The following is a 22,649-nucleotide window of genomic DNA, read 5'->3' on the forward strand; positions in this document are numbered from 1 at the left end:
AGCAAGGCCATTTGCCCTTCTTATCAGCAGCAGATAAGGCCATCAGCATTTGAGCTCTGAATTCTGCATTCTTCTCTTTGGCCCTCTTTGCCCAGACTTAACACTCATAATCCAAAGACTTCTTCTCTCTTGCAATTTAAATCTACTAGCAGCTCTAAGGGGGAGAGAGAGAGAGAGAGAGAGAGAAAGAGAGAGAGGAGCAGTGGCCTTTTGTGCAATTTAAAATCACTGAAACCTGCTTGAGGGTCGGCGCTGAGTCGCTTCTGACCCCACGGCAGTTAGGTTTGACTGTTTTCGATGGGTTGGTTTGTTGACCAGATTTCCAAAGCTGTCAATTTGTAGCAGAGGCAGACTATTCCATCTTTTGTCAGTGGAGCAGCTGGTGGGTCCCAACGGCTGACCTTTGCTTTAGCTAACACTTTAACCACTGAGATAAAAGAGCGGGACTCACGGCAGTCGCGTGGGGACTGACTCGTGGCTGACTTGCCATTGGCTTTCCGGAGGCTGTCAGTCCCATGAGGGAGATTGCCCATCTTTCTCCTGAGGAGCAGCTGGAGGATTCGAACCTCCAGAGAGGGAGAGGCACCACCTTTGAGTGAGCACGCCTCTCTCTGGGTTGCCCTCCCTGAATTTTACCATCAAGTCAACTCTCACTCATGTAACTGAGAAAACCCCGTGGATCAGTTCTGTCCTGTAACACACGGCGTCGTCAGGAGTCAGGGCTGATTGACATGATCCATCACATCCCCACACACCGACTGATTCTCACATTCCCCCCTCAAAGTGACAAGGACAGCTTGCTGTGTGCCCTGTTTACAGAGGAGACTGTCCACTAACTCATGGTGACTTGCAGGAGAGCAGGGAGTGGACACAGGCCAGCGAGCCGTGCTGGGGTCCCAGGGGCCCCACATCACCCACATAGATCTGGAAAAAAGCCACGGTGGCTGCTTGCTCTTAGCTTTTCCCTCCACAAGTGTGAAAATGTTCATTTCCCCCTCTAGATGGACAATCAAGAGAAGGGATCCTCTCTGTCTCTGCGCCACCTGGTGGACGAACCCTGTCACCACTGCTGATTTTAGCTCGCCATTCCTCCTCCAGTCATTCAAATAACCGGGTCCCATCTCTCCTCTGTTCTTTCACCAAATACTGACGGCACGACTGGCAAAGGACAGGCAGGGAGTTAGGACAGACAACAAGACTGGCCAAGGACCACAGGGTCATTACACTTCCATTCAGGTGGACAAAGCAGGCTGCCACCAACAGTGTACGTAACAGACATTAACCGTTAACCATTTTATGCAGAGAGGCTGCTTTCAGGGTTGTAAGCATTGGGTCTGGGGAGGAGAAAGTGGATCAAGGAAGCTCAGGGAGAAGTTGGCATGTAACCTGAGACTTGGGTCAGAGAGTGAACTGAGGTTCATCTTGGGGCAGAACTTCCTGAGCTGAGGAAACAGACTGAGCAAAGGTCCTCAGGGAGGTCAGGGCCAGGTCCATGGGCTCAGGAAGGAGGGCTGGGGCAGACGTGCAAGGAGAAGACAGGAGAAAGGCGTCAGAGGAGCAGGATGGTGAATGCTGATACCCACTCTGGCTTCTGGAAGTTTCTAAGAGAGCCATGCCATGCTGTGGTTTCTGGGGTAACATGATTCTGGGTGGAGGGGAGGCTGAAGGTGGAGTCAGGGAGACCTGCTGGAGGTGAAACATCTGAAGAATCGACTGAGGGAGGCCCCAGACCCTTCTAGAACACCGGCTGCTGTGCTGTGTGCCTCTCTGGCCTCAGTTTTATCATCTGTCACTTGGGTATGAAAAACCTCATCCTGTACTCTGGGCAAAGCCAGGCCAGTCTTTGTCATTTCACAGTCCAAGGAAACAGTGAACCTGTGTCCATCCAAAGCCTTGTGGTCTCAGGAGGTCTGGGGTGGGAGACCGTAGGGTATATTTACTCTCATCTACCTGCTGTGAACTGTTCTGCTCAGGTTCTGAGCCCCCAGAAGCAGGAGGAGCAGGAATGGAAACAGGTTTCAGAACTGGAGCTGTGTGCGCGTGCCCAGTGGGGCACGCGTGTCCACTGGATGCAGAACCCCTTCACGCCTTGGGATGGGTGCTGGCCACGCCAGGGTCCCCTCACGCTTCCCAAAAACCATCAAAACTCCCACACGCCAAGCCCCAACCACGCTGTCTTTTGCTTGAGCTCCGGCAGTTTCCCCAGATGGCCACCAGGTGGGAGTACAGACCTGTTTGTGAGGCTGGGGTCACCTAGAAGATGGTCTGAGTGGGACGGGGGACTGCGAGTGCCTAGGTGTGCCCAGGTCTGTGCCGGGGGCTTTGGTGAGCACCCCTGCGTGTGTATGAGCTGCCTATGGTTTGTGGGGACACTTGCTCTGGACATATCCCTGTACACACAAAGTTAGAGGTGCCCAGAGGGCCTGGGCTTCTGAATACTTCCTATTTTCCTCTGGATTGCTCTAAGGGATCATGGACAAGGTGGCCTGTCCCCTGATGGTCACTTTTTTCCCCCCCAGATGAGAGATGGCTTCAAATCTGGGGCCTGGGGCCACATTGCTGGGATGCCCTGGGGCAGTGCATGGCCCGTCCCTCCTCCAACTTAGAGGCCCAGCTGAAGCTCTATACTTTGCATTAGGATGGGGGCTCCTTTCAGTTCCTGGGGTCTTCTGGGACAGGAAAGCCCCTCAGTGGACAGGGAGGACCCTCAGCTGGAAGGCAGGGCGAGTAGAGGGGGTACACAGTGGGGCTTGTGCCCCTGGTTCTGTGGGCTCTGGAGAAGGGGGTGAACTGGCCTTCCCCCGCCTCCCAGTCCCGTGTTCTCCACCTTTACTGTGTGCCCTGACGCTCCTCCTTCCTCTCTGAAGGTCACCTGAGCAGTTCCTGATCAAGGTCACTAAACCCTCCATGCTGTCACTCCTACTGGTCAATTCTCACCTCACTGGGGAGTTCTGGTGGCTCGGTGGTAAGGAATTGCGCTGCCAACCCAAAGGTACATAGTTTGAATCCACCAGCTGCTCCTCAGGAGACAAATGGGCAATCTCCCCCACCCCCTGTGCAATCTACTGTCTCTGAAAAACCCACTGGAGGGTCAGCTAGGGGTGAGTTCTGACTTGATGGTACGTGACACCATCTCCCTCATATTCTCAGCTGCCTCTGAATGGCCCCTCACTCCCTCCTTCCAGAGAGGTTTCCTACCATGGCTCCAGGATTCCACTCTCCAGGTTTTCCAGCACTCCTCTCTGCCTGGTGTCTCCCTGACTTCTCAAAGTTGGGGTGTCCCAGCCCCCACACCTCTTCTTTTCTGATTGCTTCGCACACCCACTTCTTTTGTGATTGCACCCAGGCTCCCGGCTTTAAAAGGACTACCATTTGCTCCAATTTAATGATTGGTTTTCTTTTTCATGTCTCTTCTCATGAGGAGGCAGACTCCACAGACAGGGATTTTCATTTATTTTGTTAGTTTTTTTATAAACTCAGGTTTGTAGAGGGGTAATTTGTGGAGGGTAAAACTCACCCTTTGTAGCGCGCGGCTTCTGAATTTTTGATACACGCTCGCAGTCGCGTAACCTACACCACAATCAGGACCTAGCCAATCTAGTGGATTCAAACTGCATACCTTCTGGATGCAGCTTCTTGCCACTTGGCCACCAGAGCTCCCTCCTAGCTTTTGGTGAATTTGAATAAAGCTCCTCTAACCCAGCATGTTGTTGTTTGTTGTCAGTGATTTTAATCTGAGGTCCTCAGGCCTGGTTCAATTTTTTTTTTTTTTTCGGTCAAACATTCTTCTTGGTGGTATAGCCCTGGTCAGTCCATTTGCTGTACAGCGGTAACTCATGGTGGCTGTGAAGCTGAGCACTGTGTCAAATGCCTTAATGGTCACCCATGGTGGACAGTGTTTAGTGGAACTCCCTGATTAAAACAAGCTTGGAAGTAGGAGTGGCATCCGCTTCTGAAATGGCTTGCCTCCTGAAACTCTATGAATAATGCTCAGGGCTGTCGTTCACAGGGTTGTTATGAGTCGTCTATGACTTGAGAGCACTTAACAACAACAGCAACCCAGCATGATCTAAAAAAACCTCCGACACCTTGAGCTTGAGTTGGAACCAATTCATAGGTGATCCTCTGATCAGTTTCCGAGGCTGTAAATCACACGGGAAGAGATGGTCCCTGTTTCTCCCTTGGAATATCACCAGAGAGATATGATCAGTGGATTAATAGCACAATTCATCTAGAGATTATGCCACCAGAACTCCCTGACATGTTGTTGTTGTTATGCACTGACTAGTTGGGACTGACCTCATAGCGGACCCTCCGACAGGTTTTCAGAGGCAGTAAATCCCAAAGGAGTTTGTCCATCCTTCTCCCACGGAGCACCTGCTGGATTTGAACCACGTGCCTTTGGGTTGACAGCTCTCCTCACCACTAACCATCGTGCATGCCAAGTTATTATTTCCCTTTTGCGAACACAAATTTTCCTTTCCCTGAGATAAATACCTAGGGCTAGAGAATAATGAACATAGATCTGACTTTATAAAAAACTGCGAGACCGTGTCCCGGAGTGATCGTATCATTTCTCATTCCCACCAGCAATCTATGAGAGAGGTTTTCACCGCTCTACTTCCTTAACAGCTCTCAGCATTAACTGCTAAAGATGTCTAGCTATGAATATTTCTTATATACGCACACATGTGAGTCTACATAGAAGGGAGCTCTGATGGCCTGATGAGTAGGGAACTGCACAACTGACTCAAAGGCCACGTCTCTGGTGGTTCGAATCCCCCAGCAACTCCTCAGAAGAAAGATGAGCAGTCTTCTCGCTTGTGATTTATAACCTCTGAACTCTCCCCAGATGATAACGAACGATGAGTCAGTTCCAACTTGATAGCAATGAGTTTGAGTTTTTAATACAGCGACTAGGTGTTTGGTGGTATTTGGTGACTGACAAGGATTGACTTGATCTGTTTTCTTTCATTCTATGCCTCCCAATGTCTAAGACAGCATTTGCTATATAGTAGATGTTTTTGTTGTTGTTGTTAGGTACTATTGAGTTAGAACGTACGTGTAGCTGACCCTCCCGTGGGTTTTCAGAGGCTTTATATATAGCACAGATGATTGGCCATCCTTCTTCTGCAGAGCAGCTGGTGGATTTGAACCCGGTGCTTCTAGGTTGGCAGCACAACTCCTTATCACTGGGCCACCAGAGCTCCCACATGTAGTAGATAGTCAGGGAAGGTTATGGAGTGAAGAAGGAATGGATGGGAGAATAGATAAGGGTGAAGGGCATCAGAGATCATGCAGGTCTGTTACAGCAAATGCATGGCACGCGTGTCCCCACCCCCTCCAGTGCCCAGGTCTCTGTTTCAGTGACAGGCATCATTAATCAATCCTAGCATTTGGTCCAGAGTCTTCATTCCAGGCAGTGCTATCCGCTCTGAGTAGTGAGTGTATTGAGTCTCATGGGCCCATATAGCTCTGTTCCAAGACTCTTAATTCTCAAAGAGACAATCAAGACCCAAGGATGGGTAGCAGGTTCCCCAAGAACTTAGAGTCCATGGCAAAGCTGGACTCCTGGGCTGGGCTTTGGCTAATAAAATACCGGGGACACTTCTCTTGATGATGGCGGGTGGAGTGAGGGTGAGAGGGACGTGGTTCTGGACCTGAGACCACGGATGGGGCACTGGGCTGAAGCCTGGGGTCTTTTGCAGGTACCCAGGGGCCGCTGGGACAACCTGCCCGCCCACCTCGGCTCCCTGGCCCAGCGGGCCTACTGGGCGCTGCTGACCCAGCGGAAAGACCAGAGCATCGTGGCCTTGGGCCGCAGTGGGGCGGGGAAGACCACCTGTTGTGAGCGCGTCCTGGAGCACCTGATGGGGCTGGCCGGCAGTGTGGACGGCACTGTCTCAGGTATGGGGGTCTCCACGGAGGACTGAGAGGGGGACTTGGGAGAGGAGGCTCAGCTGTCCCTCTTTATGTCCACTCAGCCAGTGTTTGCCCAACACAGGTGTGTGCAGACCCTGTGCCTTCCTGAACAGGGCCTCTGGTCGACCAGGCACCCTTGTGTAAACCCATAATAAAGACGCCCGCCCCTTCGTCTGAACAGTCGTCATAGACTGACATTATTTGAAACAGACCCTTGACTGCCATCCGCTGGGAAATTAGAGACTGAGCTAATAAATATGCAAATCGATGATGGTATCATGAGACTGGTTGGAGCTGAAGCCCTTGTGCGGTGCACCACCTGGTGAACTGTACAGAGGGGCCAGGATGCCAAGGCACAAGGAGGGGGCTCCTGCCAGAGGGTGGCCCACCTGTGCTTACGTGCAGGCCTCACGTCCTTTCCCCATAAACACCTGGTAACTGGTGGGAGAAGAGGAGGAGATAACGGAGCAGAGAGTAATGTAATGGAGCCAGGGGGTCACGTCCGAGCGGAACTAAACTTTAAAGTGTTAACTAGTCATAGTGACAACGTGAACACGATGTGAATCTTAAGTGTCTGAGCTTCTTCTCGGTCTGTTGTTGTTAAGTGCCGTTGAATTGGAACTGACTCATAGCTTAGCCTCCAGTGGGTTTTCAGAGGCAGGAAATCACATGAGAAGAGATCGTCCATCTTTCTCTCATAGGTGTATTAGAACCACCTGAGTTTTGGTTGGCAGCACAACTCCATACCTGCTAGGCTATCCCAGAGCTCCCATTCCAGGGACTTAGAACTATCCCTGGACGGTACAAGCCATGGTCTTCACAGTTACTTGCTATGCATCAGAGAGCTGGACAGTGACCAAAGATGACAGAAGAAGAATCAGTGCCTTTGAGTTGTGGTGCTGGGGTTGAGTGTGGAACATAGCCTGGACTGCCAAGAAAACAAATCGGTCTGTTTGGAGAGCGTGAAACCAAGCTGCTCCTTGGAGGCAAGGATTTTGAAGCTCCTTCTCAAATACTTTGGGAGTATGTGGCCAGGAGGGACCAGTCCTTGGAGAAGGACGTCATGCTTGGAAGGGTGGAGGGACAGTGCAGGAGAGGAAGAACCTGGATGAGATGGATTGACAAAGTAACCGGGGCCATGTGGGAAGGTGTGTTGGAGGCAGTGAGATTGGCTCAGGAAAGAGCAGGCTTCAGAGCTATTGTGCACAGGGTCGCTGTGAAGTGGAGTCGACTTGAGGGCACATAACAACAATATCCCTGGGTGGTACCCTTGGTTAAGCAACTTGGTTGCAAACAGAAAGTGTGGCAGTTTTTAATCCACCCAAAAGTGCCTCAGAAGAAAGGCCTGGCATTCCACTTCCCAGAGACCACAGGTGTTGGAAGCCTTCAGAGCACAGTTCTCCTGTGACACACATGGGGTTGCCATGAGTCAGGGCCAACCAGATGGCAACCAGTCCTATAAGGAGTGTTATTATTTAAGTTTACAGAGGAGGACATTGAAGGCCAGAGAGATAACTAGCTCGCCCGAAGCTAATAAATGTTGAGGCTGAAACTGGAGCCCAGGCCGACTTTCCAGAGCCCAAAACACTACAGTGAGGGAAGGTGGGGTGTGATCAATTATGATTTTATAATCAGTCCCCTAAGCTCTGGTGGCTTAGTGCTAAGGAGCTGTGCTGTTAATCCAAAGCCACGCAGTTCGAATCCACCAGCTGCTCTGCAGGAGAAAGATGGGTATTCTCCTCTGATGTAATTTACTGCCTCTGAAAACCCACCAGAGGGTCAGCTGTGGGTCGATTCCAGCTCAGTGGGACCCAACAATGAGAAGAAGGAATCTTTGAACAGTCTTTATTTTATTTTCTAATCTTCTCTCCACCCATCATGAAAATCTAACATTACAAATATACCGCTTCTCTGCTGATGTGAAATTGGGCTATTTGTGCTTGATACATAAAAAAGAATTTTTTAAAAAAAATTCTCCCAAGAGCATCAAGTTTTTCCTTCTGGGGGCAACTGCCACCTTGCTGAGAATTGCATCACAAGATCTCTGTTGTTTATCTACTAAGAATAAGAGTAATAATGAAAACATATATGGCACATTTTCTAAATAGTTTGCATTATTAAATCTTGCTTTCTGCAGAACAACCATGAGAGAGGTAGACATTACTATCTAAATGTTAGATTTGGGGTCTTCCAGGCCCAAGGGCGTTCTGGTGGCCTAGTCATGGCCTAGTGGTAAGAAGCCACGCTGCAGTTCCAAAGGCATGCAGTTCGAATCCACCAGCTGCTCTGTGGGAGAAGGATGGGCAGTGTCCTGCTGTGTAATGAAATAAACTGCCTCTGAAAACTGGCTAGAGAGTCAGCTACGAGTCAGTTCCAACTTGATGGTGCACAACAGAGCCAAGGAGCCCTGTAACATATAAAAGCTACTAATGGAAAAGTCAGTGGTTTGAATCTACCAGCCACTCTGAGAGAAAGACAGGAAACCGGATGGAGGTTTCCTCATACGTCACAACCGGAAGCTACTTGCTACAGAGAGTAACTGGTTAGACAAAAGAAGATGAACGCCTTGGTCTCAAATCAGTTCACAAGCAAAAGGCAGCCTCAAGAGGCAGATATCTAGTGCAACAATGAATGAATGACAACCCAAAATCTCTGTAAATGTTCATTAAAATGAATAAAATTTCATAATTAAAAAAAAAAGAGGCAGATACCGCACCACTGGACTGCGCTGCCTCTATCCTCAGCCCAGTGCTTCGCTGAGCACCAACTGTATACCTGGCCTGTCCCGAGAGTGGGAGGGGCTCCAGCTCTGCCTTCCCAGAATACAGTTCTGCTTGTGAGAGACTGTGTGCAGGTGGAGATCAGGATGAGCTGTATCCAGCTGCCTAGTACAGTGTCTGGCACACAGGAGGTGCTCAGGAAAGAGTTGTGGGGAGAACTCAGGGACTTTCAGCCTCCTGCTAGATTGAGAGCTCCTCGAGGGCTGGTCTGAGACTACTGCCCCCAGCCCCCTTCTATGCCTAGGAGATCCCAGGACAGTCCAACACCCTGAATATAACCTGGACAGGGTGCTTCTGTTCTGGCTTCCCCTGATGTCCTGGTCACAACTCAGTGACATTTGCATGATGAAGAACTGTGTTGTGAAGGCACGGGGCCTGGCTGAGGGCAAGGCCACTGGGGGAGGCAGGGGGTCCCCAGATAATGAATGATAGCCCTGCTTGGCCCCTACAGTGGAGAAGATCCGAGCCGCCTTCACCGTGCTCCGGGCTTTTGGCTGTGTGTCTACGGGCCACAGCTCCAGTGCCACCCGCTTCTCCATGGTGATGTCATTGGACTTCAACGCCACAGGCCGCGTCACGGCTGCTCAGCTCCAGGTGAGGCCCAGTCCTGCAAGCGACAGAGCCCAGGCCAGCAGTGCTTGGCCAGTCCAATTGCCAGTGACCCGCTCTGTGCCTGGCAGCAGCATTCCTTCCCGCCTGCGCCTTGGAAGAGCAAGGGGAGGGATGAAATATTCATGAGCAAATAGATAATTCAGCTGCTCATTAGCTGGGTCTTAAAAGCGCAGGCTGAGATTAAACAGGCCTGTGCCAGCCTCGCGTGGCCATCCGGGTGTGACAAGCGCTCAGGCCTGCTCGTTTCCATCTCCAGAATCGCTCTCTCCCTCCCCTTTGTCCCCCGCAAACATTCTGTTTGAACAGAAAATAGGATTAGGTTATTAGAAGTCTTGTTTGTACGGAAGTGGTTATAATTCCCAGACTCAAGGAAAGCTCCTCAGTGCCAACTTAAGTCTCCTTTCTCGCCTGGCTCTGAAACCTTATTGCCTTGTGGGCCACAGTGCTAAAGGGCTCTTGAAAAAGAGTGTATCTGAAGGTGCTGGTGGTTGTTATGTGCTGTCAAGTCGGAACCAACGCATCCTGACCCTTCGGCAGTTTTTCAGAGACAGTAAGCAACATGGGAGGAGATTGCCCGTCTTTCTCTAACAGAGCAGCTGGGGGATCCGAACTGCGTACCTTTGGGTTGACAACACAGCTCCTTACCATTAGGCAGCCCCTGAACACCTGCCGGAGGTTCAGCAAGGAGTTGGTTTCACCTCAGCAGCACATAACAAAAAATACTTTTTCAGTTGTTTTTCGAAACAGACGTTGTATGAATGAAACTAGGATCTGAGACACCCCCCCCCTTTTTTTTAACAAACCTGGGGTCAGATGTGTCAGAGATGGTGAAGTGAGGCTAAGGCAAGATTCATAGTCCTTGTTCCTGGGGTTGCTGTGAGTCAACTCAGCACATAACAACAACGACAACAGTAACAATAACAACAAGGACTGAGAAGTTGTGGAATGGAGGATACCAGCAAAGGTTGCTTTTGTGGTTTGTTTTTTTTTGAAAAAAATTATTATACTAGTTTATTTCTAAAATTTGAATACGTTGTTTTTCTCACCAGATTCTTCCAGTTTCCCCTCAATGACCCACTCATCAAATTGTACAACCCCATGATTAATTCACCCCCCTACACACGTCCTCACCCCTCTGCTTCCACCCTACCTTGGATCCTCATACTCATTCTACAATAATGACTTTATACAATATTTGTCCTTGTAAGACCGATTTAGTTCACTCAGCATAATGCTCTCCAGTCCCTCCCAAGTGTGGTCATTGCTTACAAAGTTTGTATGCATTGTGTTTTACACTAACCTTCAGATTGTCTTTCATACAATTATTCCCATTCATTATGTTTTATAAAATAAATCATTATTGAGCTATGCCCACCATTACCCTGTATTTCCGTATCCCTGCTGGACTTTCCCCATTTCCTTCATCCGCTCGTACCACCCACCCCTTTGTATGACCCTATAATTTCCCCCTCCCCATCCTCACCCCTCTGCTCCCCCCGCCTTGAATCCTCATACAAGTTTTACTAGTTAGCTTTCTATTTCCATGATAATAGTCTTTGGCAGTATTTATCCTTATGAGACTGAGTTAGTTCACTCAGAATAATGGTCTCTAGTTTCTCCCAAGTTATGTAGTAATTTTTTTTTTAAATCGTTGCTCCCGAGTGCTGTGTAGTATTCCATCATGTGAATGTACCACAATTTCTCAATCCATTTGGTTGTGGTTGGACATTTGGGCTGTTTTCATGTTCTTGTCATGATGAATAATGCTGTTGTGAACACTGGTGTACAAGTCTCCATTTGTGTCTCAGTTCTAATATTCTCAGGTATATTCCTAGCAGTGGAATAGCTGGGTAATAGGGAGTTTCCATGTTAAGCTTTTTGAGGAAATCTCAAACTACCTTCCAGAGTGGTTGCACCGTTTTACAATCCCACTAACAGTGCAGGAGAGGTCCCATCTCTTTGTGTATTTTCCAACATCTATCCAGCAAAGGCTTTTTTCCTTGGAATTTTGCCTCAAAGGCTGAGTCACGCTAGGGCACCTTAATGGGGCCGCTGAGTCCCAAGGTACAGAGAAGATGTACTAAAAGTAACTCCTGTCCCAAATGCTGGGCCCTCTCCTGTCCTCTCCTCTTACAGACGGTGCTTCTGGAGAAGAGCCGTGTAGCACGCCAGCCGGAAGGGGAAGGCAACTTTGAGGTTTTCTCCCAGATGCTGGCTGGGCTGGACCTGGATCTCAGGTGAGTGCTGGGAACGGCAGCGGCAGGTGAGGGCAGTGAGACGGAGGGCTTCCCTGTCCTGTGTCCACACAGCGCCATAGTTAGGAACGCCCTCCTGGATTCCAACTAAAGGAGTTAGTGCACCAGGCTGCCCTAACCTGGAGATTGGAGGATCCAGTCCACTCCGAGGTGCCTTGGAAAAAAGGCCTGGTGATCTCTTTCTGGAAAAGATTATGCTTGGTTGTTTGTGCCTTCATCTACCACCTCTAACAGCAACAGAGCAAAACTTTGCCCGGTCCTGCGGGATCCCCCCCAACCGTCCCCACACTCAAGGCCAATGTTATAGTCACTCTGTCAACCCGTCTTGTTGAGGGTCTTCCTCTTTTTCTCTGACTCTCCGCCTTCCCCAGCATGCTGTCTTTTTCCCAAGGACTGGTCCCTCCTAAAAACATGCCCAAGGTGCGTGAGATGCAATTTCACTGTACTTTAAAGAACACTTTAAAAGTGTCTTTAAGGAACACCCTAGTTGCACTTTCTCCAAGACAAATGATTTTGTTCTATTGGCAATCCATCCAGTGCTTCTCACTAACACCACAATCTAAAGGCATCAATTCTTCTTCAGTCTTCGTATTCATGCTCTTAACTTTCACAAGCAAATGAAGCAATTGAAAGTATCATGGCTTGGATCGGGCACACCTTAGTCTTTAAACTGACATCCTTGCTCTGTGGCAATTTCATGAGATCCTTGGCAGAAGATACGTGACTGGCATGAGTGCAGTTGGACTTGGCGGCAGCTGGTGACAGTGACATTGAGTGACGCTGTTATAAGTAACCTTAGAACTTAGCAGCCAGCAGGGGTCTCCTTCAAGTGGATGGCAGAGGCAGACCAAAGCTGGCCTGTAGATGACATGAAATTGGACCCTGCTCCCTGCGGAGAGCCTGTGAGGGATACTTGGCCCAGGCAGACCTGAAAGTCAGGACGTGCTGAGAGGCTGGACTACCTGACCATGAAGAGATCCTGTACCACGAGGAGTGTTTGCCCTCCCAGGCTGCAGGTGTGGACAGGCCTCTCACTCTGATCCCCTCTCTGCTTCCAGGACGGAGCTGTACCTGCACCAGATGGCAGACAGCAATTCCTTTGGCATGGGCGTGTGGTCCAAGGTAGGGAAGCATCCTGCCAGGTGTGCATGGGGACAGGGTGGGTCGGCGAGGGAGGGGTGTCCTGTGTGTCTCATCCTCTTTGACCCTAGGATGTGCAGTTGGCAGGGCTTGGTCATGTCGTGAAGACAGTGAAGCCTTTGAAAGGTCCCTTGTGCAAGGGGAGAAGGAGCCAGGAGGTGGAGGGGAGAAGGCTTCCTCAGGAGTCAGACTGTCTGTGTTCAAGTATAGGACTTGGGCTCTCAGAACTTCGGTGCTCTCTTTGGTCAAGTTAAGATAGTAATGGTTTTCATTGGGAACCTGTGGTGGCCTAGCTTAACACATTGCCACAAATGACGGCTATAAGCATGGTCTAAGCACGGTTGTCAGTTTGAAAGTGTGCGGCGTTAAAGGCAGTTCCACTGCGAAGAGGAAGGCAGTGTCTCACTGGCTGTTCACATCCATCACGGGCTCCAGGGGAGAAAGACATCCATTCTCCTCCCATTTCTTTACAGCCTCCTGGTAAACCGGAGAAGGTGCAGCCAGAGTGCTCTAATTAGAGGCTAGGATGGCGAAACTCCAACTCACATACTTTGGGTGTGTTGTTAGAAGGGGCTCTTTTTCGGAAAGGGGCATCGTGCTTGGAAAGCGGGAAGGTCAGTGGAAGAGGAAGACCCTCAGTGAGATGGAATGACACAGTGACTGTAGCAACGGGCTCCAGGGTGTCAGAGATCATGAGGCCGGTGCGGGACAGGACAGGGCTCAGATCTGTTCCTCACTCACCGGGCCTCTGGCCTGAATCCGTCACTGGCTTCTGGAGTGAATGTGACTGGTGCTCAGGATGTGAGGCTGGGTGTGTGGGAGAAGGGAGAGCTCCCAGCGGATGTGGGCTGCGAGGGGAGCCGGCAAAGAGGGGTGATGCTTCATGTTTGAGAAAGCCAACGATTTCCTCGTTTACTTATTTTCATTCCTTCATTGATATTTGAATGGTGGTTTCCTTAGCTCCCCACTTCCCACCATCTGGCCAGATCTGGCCCACGAAGTACTGGCATTATAGTAGTCCTCATGCAACTGTCACTGCTACAGGAGCTGTTGTTGGGCTCTGATGCCACTGAGTCAGGCTTCTGGTTAGCTTTGGGTACTTAACAGTTGTTAAGTTGTCCAAGGGCTGGACAAAAATGAAGTCACGCGAAATAGGAATAAAGCAGAGGCTGCAGAAGATACTGTCAGAGCCCAAGCAGAGTGAGAGAGCTACATAACCCTACGCAAAGAAGACTTCTAAATGGGGGGAACATTAGAGCTGGGTTTTGAAGGATGTGTAGGAGTTCATCAGGCAGAAGAAGATGAATCCTTACCTACACGTCTCAGCAATGAAAGATGTTGAGATTATTTGATGAAATAATGTCAAAAATCAACCTCAATCTACACACCATATGCAGGGATTAACTAAAAGTGGATTGTGGGCCTAGATAGAAAACGTCAAGCCATGCAAATTCCAGGAGAAAAATCTCTATAGCCCTGTATATGCATTGATTCTAACCGAAAACTGTAAAAGAACAAATTGATGAGTTAGGTTTAATACACATTAAGAATATTTGCATTTTTGTGGCTGGTGATGATTGTGTGCCGTCGAGTCAGAACTGACCCATAGCTGACCCTTCCTTCAGCAGGTTTTCTGAGGCAGTAAATTGCACGGGAGTATATCGGTTCAAATATGCCAGATGCCCCGTGGGTAAAAGATGGACAGTTTCCTCCAGTGCAATTTGCTGCCTCAGAAAATCTACTGAGGTGTCAGCTATGGGTTGGTCCTGATGCACAACAACAACAACAACAACAACAACAACAAACAACTGTTACAATGCAAAGACAAGCCACAGAGTGGGAGAAACATTTGCAAATCACATCGCTGATAAAGGATTCGTAACCAGGATTATTGTTGTTGTTGTTATGTACTGAGGTACACTAGAGAGGCCCACAACAGCAGATTTCTCCAGTGCAGTTCATCTTTTGAGTTCCTGACTGCTGGTGCCAGGAGTGTTGACTGTGGAGCCGAGCAAGCTGTAACTGTCAACAACCTCAGTCTCTTGTCCATCCGTCATGGTGCTGCCAGTTACCCAGTGGTGAGACATCTTTGTTCCCTCCCTGCTGCCTGGCAGGTGCCACGGCGCTTTTCTCTCTTCTCTGAGCTAAAAAATGAAGTGTAGAGACTCTCAGGCTTTGTTATCAGCGTGGGCTGGTGATCTGGGGTGAGACTGTCATTCAGGGCAGCCGGTGGCCAGGAAATGCCTCCTCCTCCAAGAATAGGGATTGAGAAATATGGACGAAATTGTCTGATTTAGCCAATACATATTGTTTTTATGTACCTATAGTATGAATTGGCCCATAGCTGACCCTCCAGAAGGTTTTCAGAGGCAGTTAATCACATAGATTTGCAAGATTATAATTGCTTGCACTGCCACACCAAAGGTATGTGGTTCAAATCCACCAGCTGAAAGATGGACAGTTTCCTCCTGTGTGACTTATTACCTCTGAAAACTCACTAGGGGATCAGCTGTGGGTCACTTCTGACTCGACAGCACACAACAGTGACAACAACAGTTATACAGATATATGTGTTGTTGTTGTTGATGTTGTTGTTGTTGTTATTAAGTGCCATCAAGTCAACTGTGACTCATAGCGACCCTATGTACAACAGCTCTCAATCCTGCCAAGTCTCACTGACTCCGACACACCTACCCCCCAATTACTGTATCAATCCTTCTCATCCAGGGCCTTCCTCTTCTGCAGATAGACATACATAGAGAGATATATGGCCAATACAGGGTGTTGGCTACCACCACTGAACACCTGAGAAGGAATCCTAAGAGAAGAGCCTGGATAGTGTGTGTGTGTGTGTGTGTGTGTGTGTGTGTGTGTGTGTGTGTGTGTGTAAATGTGGAACCAAGATGAAAGACATAGAAAAGGCTAGCTGATTGATTTAACAGACTGCTGGGGCCACAGAGACCATGGCTCCTGGTTACCATCCTAACCGACGACAAAACTCATCCCCGTGATTCATCATTCAGCCAAATAATCAACAGGTCTGTAAGTTAACCAGGGAATGCCGATGGCCTAGTGGTGAGGAAACTGAGCTTCCAACCCAAAGACACGTGGCTCGAATCCACTGGATTCTCCAGGGGAGAAAGCTGGGCAGTCTTCTCCCATGCAACTCACTGTTTCTGAAAACCCGCTGGAGGGTCAGCTAAGAGTCAGTTCTAACTTGACATCACATAACAACAATAATTCATTGACCAGTGCCCTGGTGGTCTAGTGCCCTGGTGGTCTAGTGACCAGCTGAACAATGTTGTCCTCTCCTCACAACCTCTGCTGTGCGACCCCTGCATCAGTCCCTCCCTCTGAGAGTCCTCCTCTCCTTCTCCGACCCTCCGCCTTTCCAAAGTCCCCTCCTGAGAACTACCTGGTAACATACCCGAGTGTGTCAGATCAGGTCTTACCCTGCTGGCCTGTAAGGAGCACTCTGATTGCATTTCTTCTTGCTGTGTCTCCAGGAAGAGGTCCCTCCCTGTCGGGCCCCTGGTCCTTCCCTACCTGCAGCTCAGTGAACTCTCACAGCAACTATGGAAGGTGGGGGGCAGACTATTTCCATTTTACAGTGGCAAAAATGGAGGCTGAGGGCAAGAGTTGTGTGCTGAATCACAGAGAGCAGGGTGCAGTCAGGTGGCGTCTCCCTGCCCACCTCCCCACCTCCCTGGGCTTCCCACTGGCCTCTCTCAGCACCACCTCCTGGATGCACCCACCTCAGCCCTGTTCAATGTGGAAAGGACATTGTACTCTCTCTCTCTCTCTCTCTCTCTCTCACTGAATTGCTTGCAGTCTTTGATTGACCTTGAGACTTTAATTATATCAGACAAACCCTGGGCAACAGTCCAACCCAGCTTTTTAAAAATTTTATTTTAAATTAATGTAGAACATATAATCAAGTGATTCAAGTGCAAGCATTGCGTGGCTCAGTCTTTCTGAAGCACACCTGGACCTCTCCCCAGAACAAGAACCAGAACGTTCTCTGCCGCTCTTAAGTGTCCTCATGCCCGCTGCTACATAACTCTCTCCTGCTCAGAACCATCATCCTGCCAGATAGGTGCTGCCTTCAGGCTAGAAGCGAAGTTCTCTCTGACAGACTAACAGCCGAGCTCCCTAATTTGTCTGTATTATACAGGGAGCTCTGGTGGCCTAGTGGTAAGGAACTGAGCTGCCAACCTGAAGGCATGTGGTTCAAATCCACCAGCTGCTCCACCGCTGAAGGATGGGCATTCTCTTTCCATGCAATTTACTACTTCTGAAAACCTGTTGGAGGATCAGCTGTGTGTCGGTTCTGACCTGATGGTATACAACAACAACAACATAGAGAGAAATTGGGTGGCATAGTTCATAGGGAGTTGTACTAGTAACCCAAAGGCTGCCCCTTTGATGGTTCGAATCCACCAGTGGCTCACAGGGAGGAAGATGAGCAGTCTCCTCCTGTGTGATTCACAGTCTCTGAAACCCCACTTGAGGGTCAGCTAGGAGTCAGTTCCAACTGAATGTCGAGTGATGGGGTTAACTGGTAGTGGGCACAGGTGGTGACTTTGGAGGAGTCTGGAATGTTCTAGATCCTGATCTAGGGAGGGTACAATGACCTTAAGCATGATGGAGATGATGCAGGAGAGGGTATGAGTTCAGGCTGTCATTCATAGGGTCACTGTGAGTTAATTCAGTGGCACCCAACAGAAGCGCGCATGAAACTCCACCTCCTCCCACCACCAAAACAAATCTGTTCTATCTCGTAGGACCTTCGCATATTAGATAATAGAACCGTGATCCAGCAGGGTATGTTTGCTTATAATATTTAGGGAAACAAATAATGAATCCTTTCTTTTGTGACTGAGTGGGTTGACTGCCAACATTTAGGTTTATGCAGCCATTGCTAGCGTCTGTCACTAAATTACCATCTTCCTGACTTCTCGTGTATTACTTTCAGTTATTCTTGAACATCACATAAATGGCATCATGCAGCATATCAGTATTGGGTCTGTGGATTCATAGGTGATGTGGCGAGTATCCAAGGATCATCATTTTATCTTGTTTTATAGTACTCCATAAATGTTTTTACCTTGTTGCATCATACTCCACAAATGGTTTTACCTTGATGTATAGTACTCCATGAATACTTTTACCTTGTTTTATAGTATTCCACAAATGCTTTTACCTTGTTTTGTAGCACTCCACCATAGTATTTAGTATAATAGGTGTACCACTACTACTTCTGGATCTACTTTCCTGTTGATGAACACTTCAATTGTGAGTTGACCCCATCCTATTAATTTCACTTATTTCTGTCTTTGTGACTTTGACTCAAGGAGTGGCTTTTGACAAAGCTTGTGCAAAGGGTTTGAAAAAAAAAAAAATCCGGCTCTGAGAAGTTGAAATAAACGTAGACATTTCCCTGATATTGTTTGGGATTGGAAGAATCTCTGGTTCTCTCTCCATGTCTTCTGTCCCAAAAGAGATGAGAGAAACACACACACACACACACACACAGAGAGAAAGAGAGAGAGAGAGAGAGAGAGAGAGAGAGAGAGAAGTAAATGAATGGAACTTTTCTCATACTCTTCCCTACTCAAGAGAAGTGTCAAATGGTGGAGTCAGCCTGTAAATTTGAAGTAAAATGCTCAGAGTCATAGAAACTGTATTAGAGACATTGCCACTGTCTTTCAATGTTCTTTCTCAGCTGCTTTGAAATCTCATCAATAATCAAGAGCTTGGTGGTAAGATGCCTCCTGTCTCCCTGTTTGCTCTGGTGGAGCAGCTGTGGTTGCTAGGTTGAGCTACTGGTTTCTAGGGATTTCGTGGTCCTGTGGCAGCCCAGAAACCCGACATATCAGTGGAGCATGTTTGTGCTTTTAATTGAAAGCCTCTCACCACGAATCCCTCAATGTCACCGTAGGCTTTGACTGCTTTGACGACAGCATCCCAATTGACCAAAAAGCATTGGTTAGATTTCCAGTTAAAAAGAAGGGGTGAGTGGAGGGGACAGAGAGCTGCAGCTCAGACTGATGGTCAGAATGTCCTATAGCTGACCTTCCTTTCCTTTACTGGGCACTTTGGACAATCATTGTCCCCCGTGGATCCTTTTTCTGACAAGGCTGGTGGAGCTTGTGCTGAGCGCCTGTCCTGCATGCCTGCTTGTTTTTGAGTATTATCTGATCAGTTCAGACTTGAAGAGACCCCAGGAGGAGACATAGTAGAACCTCAGGTTTTATAAGCCATGTCCTCATTTTTTTTAACCTTGATATGTGTGTGTGTGTGTGTGAAAATACACCAAGCCAAAAACACACACCCGCTTAGCAATTTTCACACGTGCAATTGAGTGCCAATGGGTTGTTCTTCACTTTGTGTCAGTGATCTCACGATTCTGGTGGAAATTGTGTCTCCATCTTCCATTCACATAGGCACACTGCTCCCTGACCTTCTCATCTACACGGAAGACGTGCTGTTGTCTGTCTGGCCTCCATGACATTCCTGTGGCCTAGTGGGTAGGGAGTTGTGCTGCTAACCCGAAGGCACACAGTTGGAATCCACCAGGCCTCTGTGGGAGAAGGATGGACAGTCTTCTTTCATGCCATTTATAACTTCTGAAAACCCAGAGGAGGGTCAGCTCTGAGTCGGTTCCAACTTGGTGACAAAAGGGGGACGGGGGTGCACGGAAAGAGTTTTGTTAAAAACAGTGCCACTTTGCCTGTTGAAACCCACGAGCATTTCCTAGTGAGAAATCTGGGCATTCTCCTCCTGTGCAAGTTTTACAGCCTCAGAAGCCCACCGGAGGGCCAGCTATTTGTTAGTCTCAACTTGATGGCAAAGAGTGGGGTTTTAGTTTGTTTTCAGTAATTTGCATCATGTGCACAATTTTTACAGTGCAGTATTTTCTTACCGCGGGAGCTCTGGTAGTGTACGGAGTTACATGAACCCAAAGGTGGCACCTCTGGCATTTCAAATCCGTCATCAGCTTCAGGGGAGAAAGCTGGACATTCTCCTCTCATCTGATTTACAGCCTCTGAAAACCCCCCAGAGAGTCAGCTATGAGTCTTTCTGCCTTGATAGGTGTGAGTGAGTGAATGACCTTTTTAACAAATAAGTTAATCTTTGTTAACAGAAGCAGATCAGCCAGTGGGTAGTTTCAAACCTCTGTCTTTTGGATTAGTGCCATGTAGGGACCAAGGACCTCTCCAAGGTGCTGAAAAGCAATGATGCCAGTCTAGAGACTAGGGTTCACCTGAGCCAAGCTATGGTCTTAGCAATTACTTGCTATGCATCAGAGAGCTGCACAGTGACTAAGAATGACAGAAGAAGAATTGATGCCTTTGAGTTGTGGTGCTGGAGAAGAGTTCTGAACATACCAGGGACTGCCAGGAGAACAAACAGGTCTGTGTTGGAGAGGGTGAAACCAAGTTTCTCCTTGGAGGCTAGGATTTTAATGCTACGTCTCACACACTTTGGGCATGTGGCCAGGAGAGACCAGTCGTTGGAGAAGGACATCTGGCTTGGAAAGGTAGAGGGACAGCACAGGAGAGGAAGATCTGGGATGAAATGGATAGACACAGTACCTGTGGTGGTAACGGGGGTAGGTGTGTCAAGAGACAGTGAGATTGCCTTGGGATAGAGCAGGGTTCTGAGCTATTGTGCATGAGTCACGGTACACTCCATGGCACATAACAACAACAAGAAGGATGCTTTCTGGACTTTGGACTTGACAACACTTACAACCCCCCACAGCGTTCCCAGCCTCCAGTGGATCTGTCATGTCTCTCAGCAGGCCATGTGCAAATCACTTCCTCATTATCTGCTAGCGGATTATTGACACAAAAATTCCCCGGCCTGATCTGCTTCCTCTCTGCCCAGCAGGCTTCTGGGCTGTGTCTCCTTGGCCAGATGGTGCGTGCAGGAGTTTCGGGTTGATTTTAATATTCAATCACACATAATTGGGATCATAAATCTGAAAAGAAAAAAAAAACCACCCTTGCAATCCATAAATATCTAATCATGGAGTTTTCTCTCTTCTCCTGCTTAAAAATCTTTGACAGTTTTTAAATTTTTTTTTTATTGCCTACAGCAGGGCTGGCAAGCAAGCCCCACGTCAGCTGCTCAGGCAGATCAGTGGATGGCAGCTGCAAAGGAGTGATGTCCTGGGAGGAATGTACTCCAGGCTTGCTTGATCGATTAATGATGTCTGCCACAGGCCTGGAAGTGTTGGTGGGGTTGGTGGGGAATGTTTCCTTATTTACCGGTTATGTTTAAGTTTAAATCCCTGATTGGTACAAATGGTTTGGGCTCAGCTTCTAACCTGATAGATTAGTGGTAAGAAGTTCCTCAACCAACCTAAAAGCAGGCGGTTTGCATCCACCAGCTGCTCCAAGGGAGAAAGATGGGCAGTCTCTTCCCATGATATTTACAGCCTCTGAAAATCTGCTGAAGGGATCAAATCTGAGTTGTAGCTAATTCTGTGATCAATGACAATAGCCCACCTGGCAGTGCCTCAGAAGAAAGGCCTGGCAATCTGCTACTGTCAAGGTTAAAAATCTTTGTCATTGAGTCAGAATCGACTCTGGCACATTTTTGGAGGCTGTAAATCTCACACGAGGAAGTTGTGTCTTGTGAACCACTGGTGAGTTTGAATCACCAGAGAGGCTCTGGCATTGGCTTCATAATGCAGCTCCGTCTGGATTATATTGCTCGGGCTCCTAAAATTTCCTCCAGGGACCCTATAAAGCATAGTTCTTGGTTGTAACAGGGGCTCTTCAAGAGCTGAAATCAATTCACTGGGCTCAGTTTGATTTTTTGGCTTGGGTTTACAGCATAAGCCCTCATATTTGAGACTTTGACAGCTGGCTCCTGTTGGCTTCTTCTCCCCCATCCAGACATGTGCTTCTGGGTCCACATTCAACCCAGGTCCTCCAGAGACCTGTCACTTTGCCACTCTCTGCTCGTTGCCTGTCAGGATCTTCATGACATTGTCTACGTTGCCTATGCGTCTTTCAGATTTCCATCATAATGTTGTCCCCTTTTCCAGGGCGTCCTCTTTGGCTCTCTTAGCTGTTGATATCTAGGCTCTGATTCCTGCCAACGGCACGTCTAAAAGAAAGTGGTGATGCCCCAGTCTACCCTTCCTCATGATCATTGGCACGGTTGCGTCAAGAGACGCAGTAGTGGGGCTGGTGGTTCAATCCACAGCATTGAGGGTTTCCTTCGTTTCTGATGGCCTTCTGTTTTACCAAATGCGTGTACATGCAGACAGGCTGTGCCTCAAACTTCCAGGTCGTCACCAGGCTGTAGAGAATGAGACTCACTGGTGTCAACCATTCTGCGAGTGCTTACATCTGTGAAGGAGCTGGACACAGATATACTTACACAGTTCTGACAAAATCCACACTAAACCACGTGATCCACACAGACACAGTTACATGGTGCGAGCAAAGTGCTTTGCAGACACTTTTACATGGCGCTGGCAAAGTACATGCACAGACACTTACATGGAGCTGGCCAAGTGTGCACAGAGACATGGAGGCAAAGACGTCTGGTCAGTGCTGGCAAAGAGCATCCAGGGACATCTACATGGTGCTGACAAAACACATACAGAGACACTTACATGGTGCTGGCAACGTGTGCAGAGACTTCTACGTGGTGCTGGCAAAGGGCGTGGTATATTAGAGTGCACACAGGGACACATGTATGGTGCTGGCAAAGTGAAATTATTTACAGAAAGCAGATAGTGAACAATAGCAACAGACTCTAAAGTGGGAAACACTTTTTCCTTCTCCAGTTTTTCCCTGTCTTAGTCTTGAGCCCCTGGGTGGGTACACGGTGCTACAGCCCAGTTCCTGTGCTCACTGCACTAGCTCGCCCCACAGTGCCGGGACAGGGGTTGCCTGGCTCCCAAGGACTTTATTTG

The 22,649-nt window shown here is 48.6% G+C and overlaps 1 protein-coding gene across 1 annotated transcript in view; it reads left to right on the forward strand.

Moving 5' to 3' along the window:
* Positions 1–22,649, forward strand: part of MYO18B (myosin XVIIIB) — a 321,585-nt gene that overhangs the window by 11,262 nt on the left and 287,674 nt on the right. Inside the window, exons 7-10 of the mRNA XM_006890467.1 lie at positions 5,709–5,907; positions 9,154–9,296; positions 11,451–11,551; positions 12,628–12,691. Of these exons, the coding sequence (XP_006890529.1) occupies positions 5,709–5,907; positions 9,154–9,296; positions 11,451–11,551; positions 12,628–12,691 (507 nt within the window). The remainder of the gene's footprint in view (positions 1–5,708; positions 5,908–9,153; positions 9,297–11,450; positions 11,552–12,627; positions 12,692–22,649) is intronic.

This window comes from Elephantulus edwardii, unplaced genomic scaffold (assembly GCF_000299155.1).
Source record: "Elephantulus edwardii isolate Elephantulus edwardi_28Jun2011 unplaced genomic scaffold, EleEdw1.0 scaffold00089, whole genome shotgun sequence".
Lineage (NCBI taxonomy): Eukaryota > Metazoa > Chordata > Mammalia > Macroscelidea > Macroscelididae > Elephantulus > Elephantulus edwardii.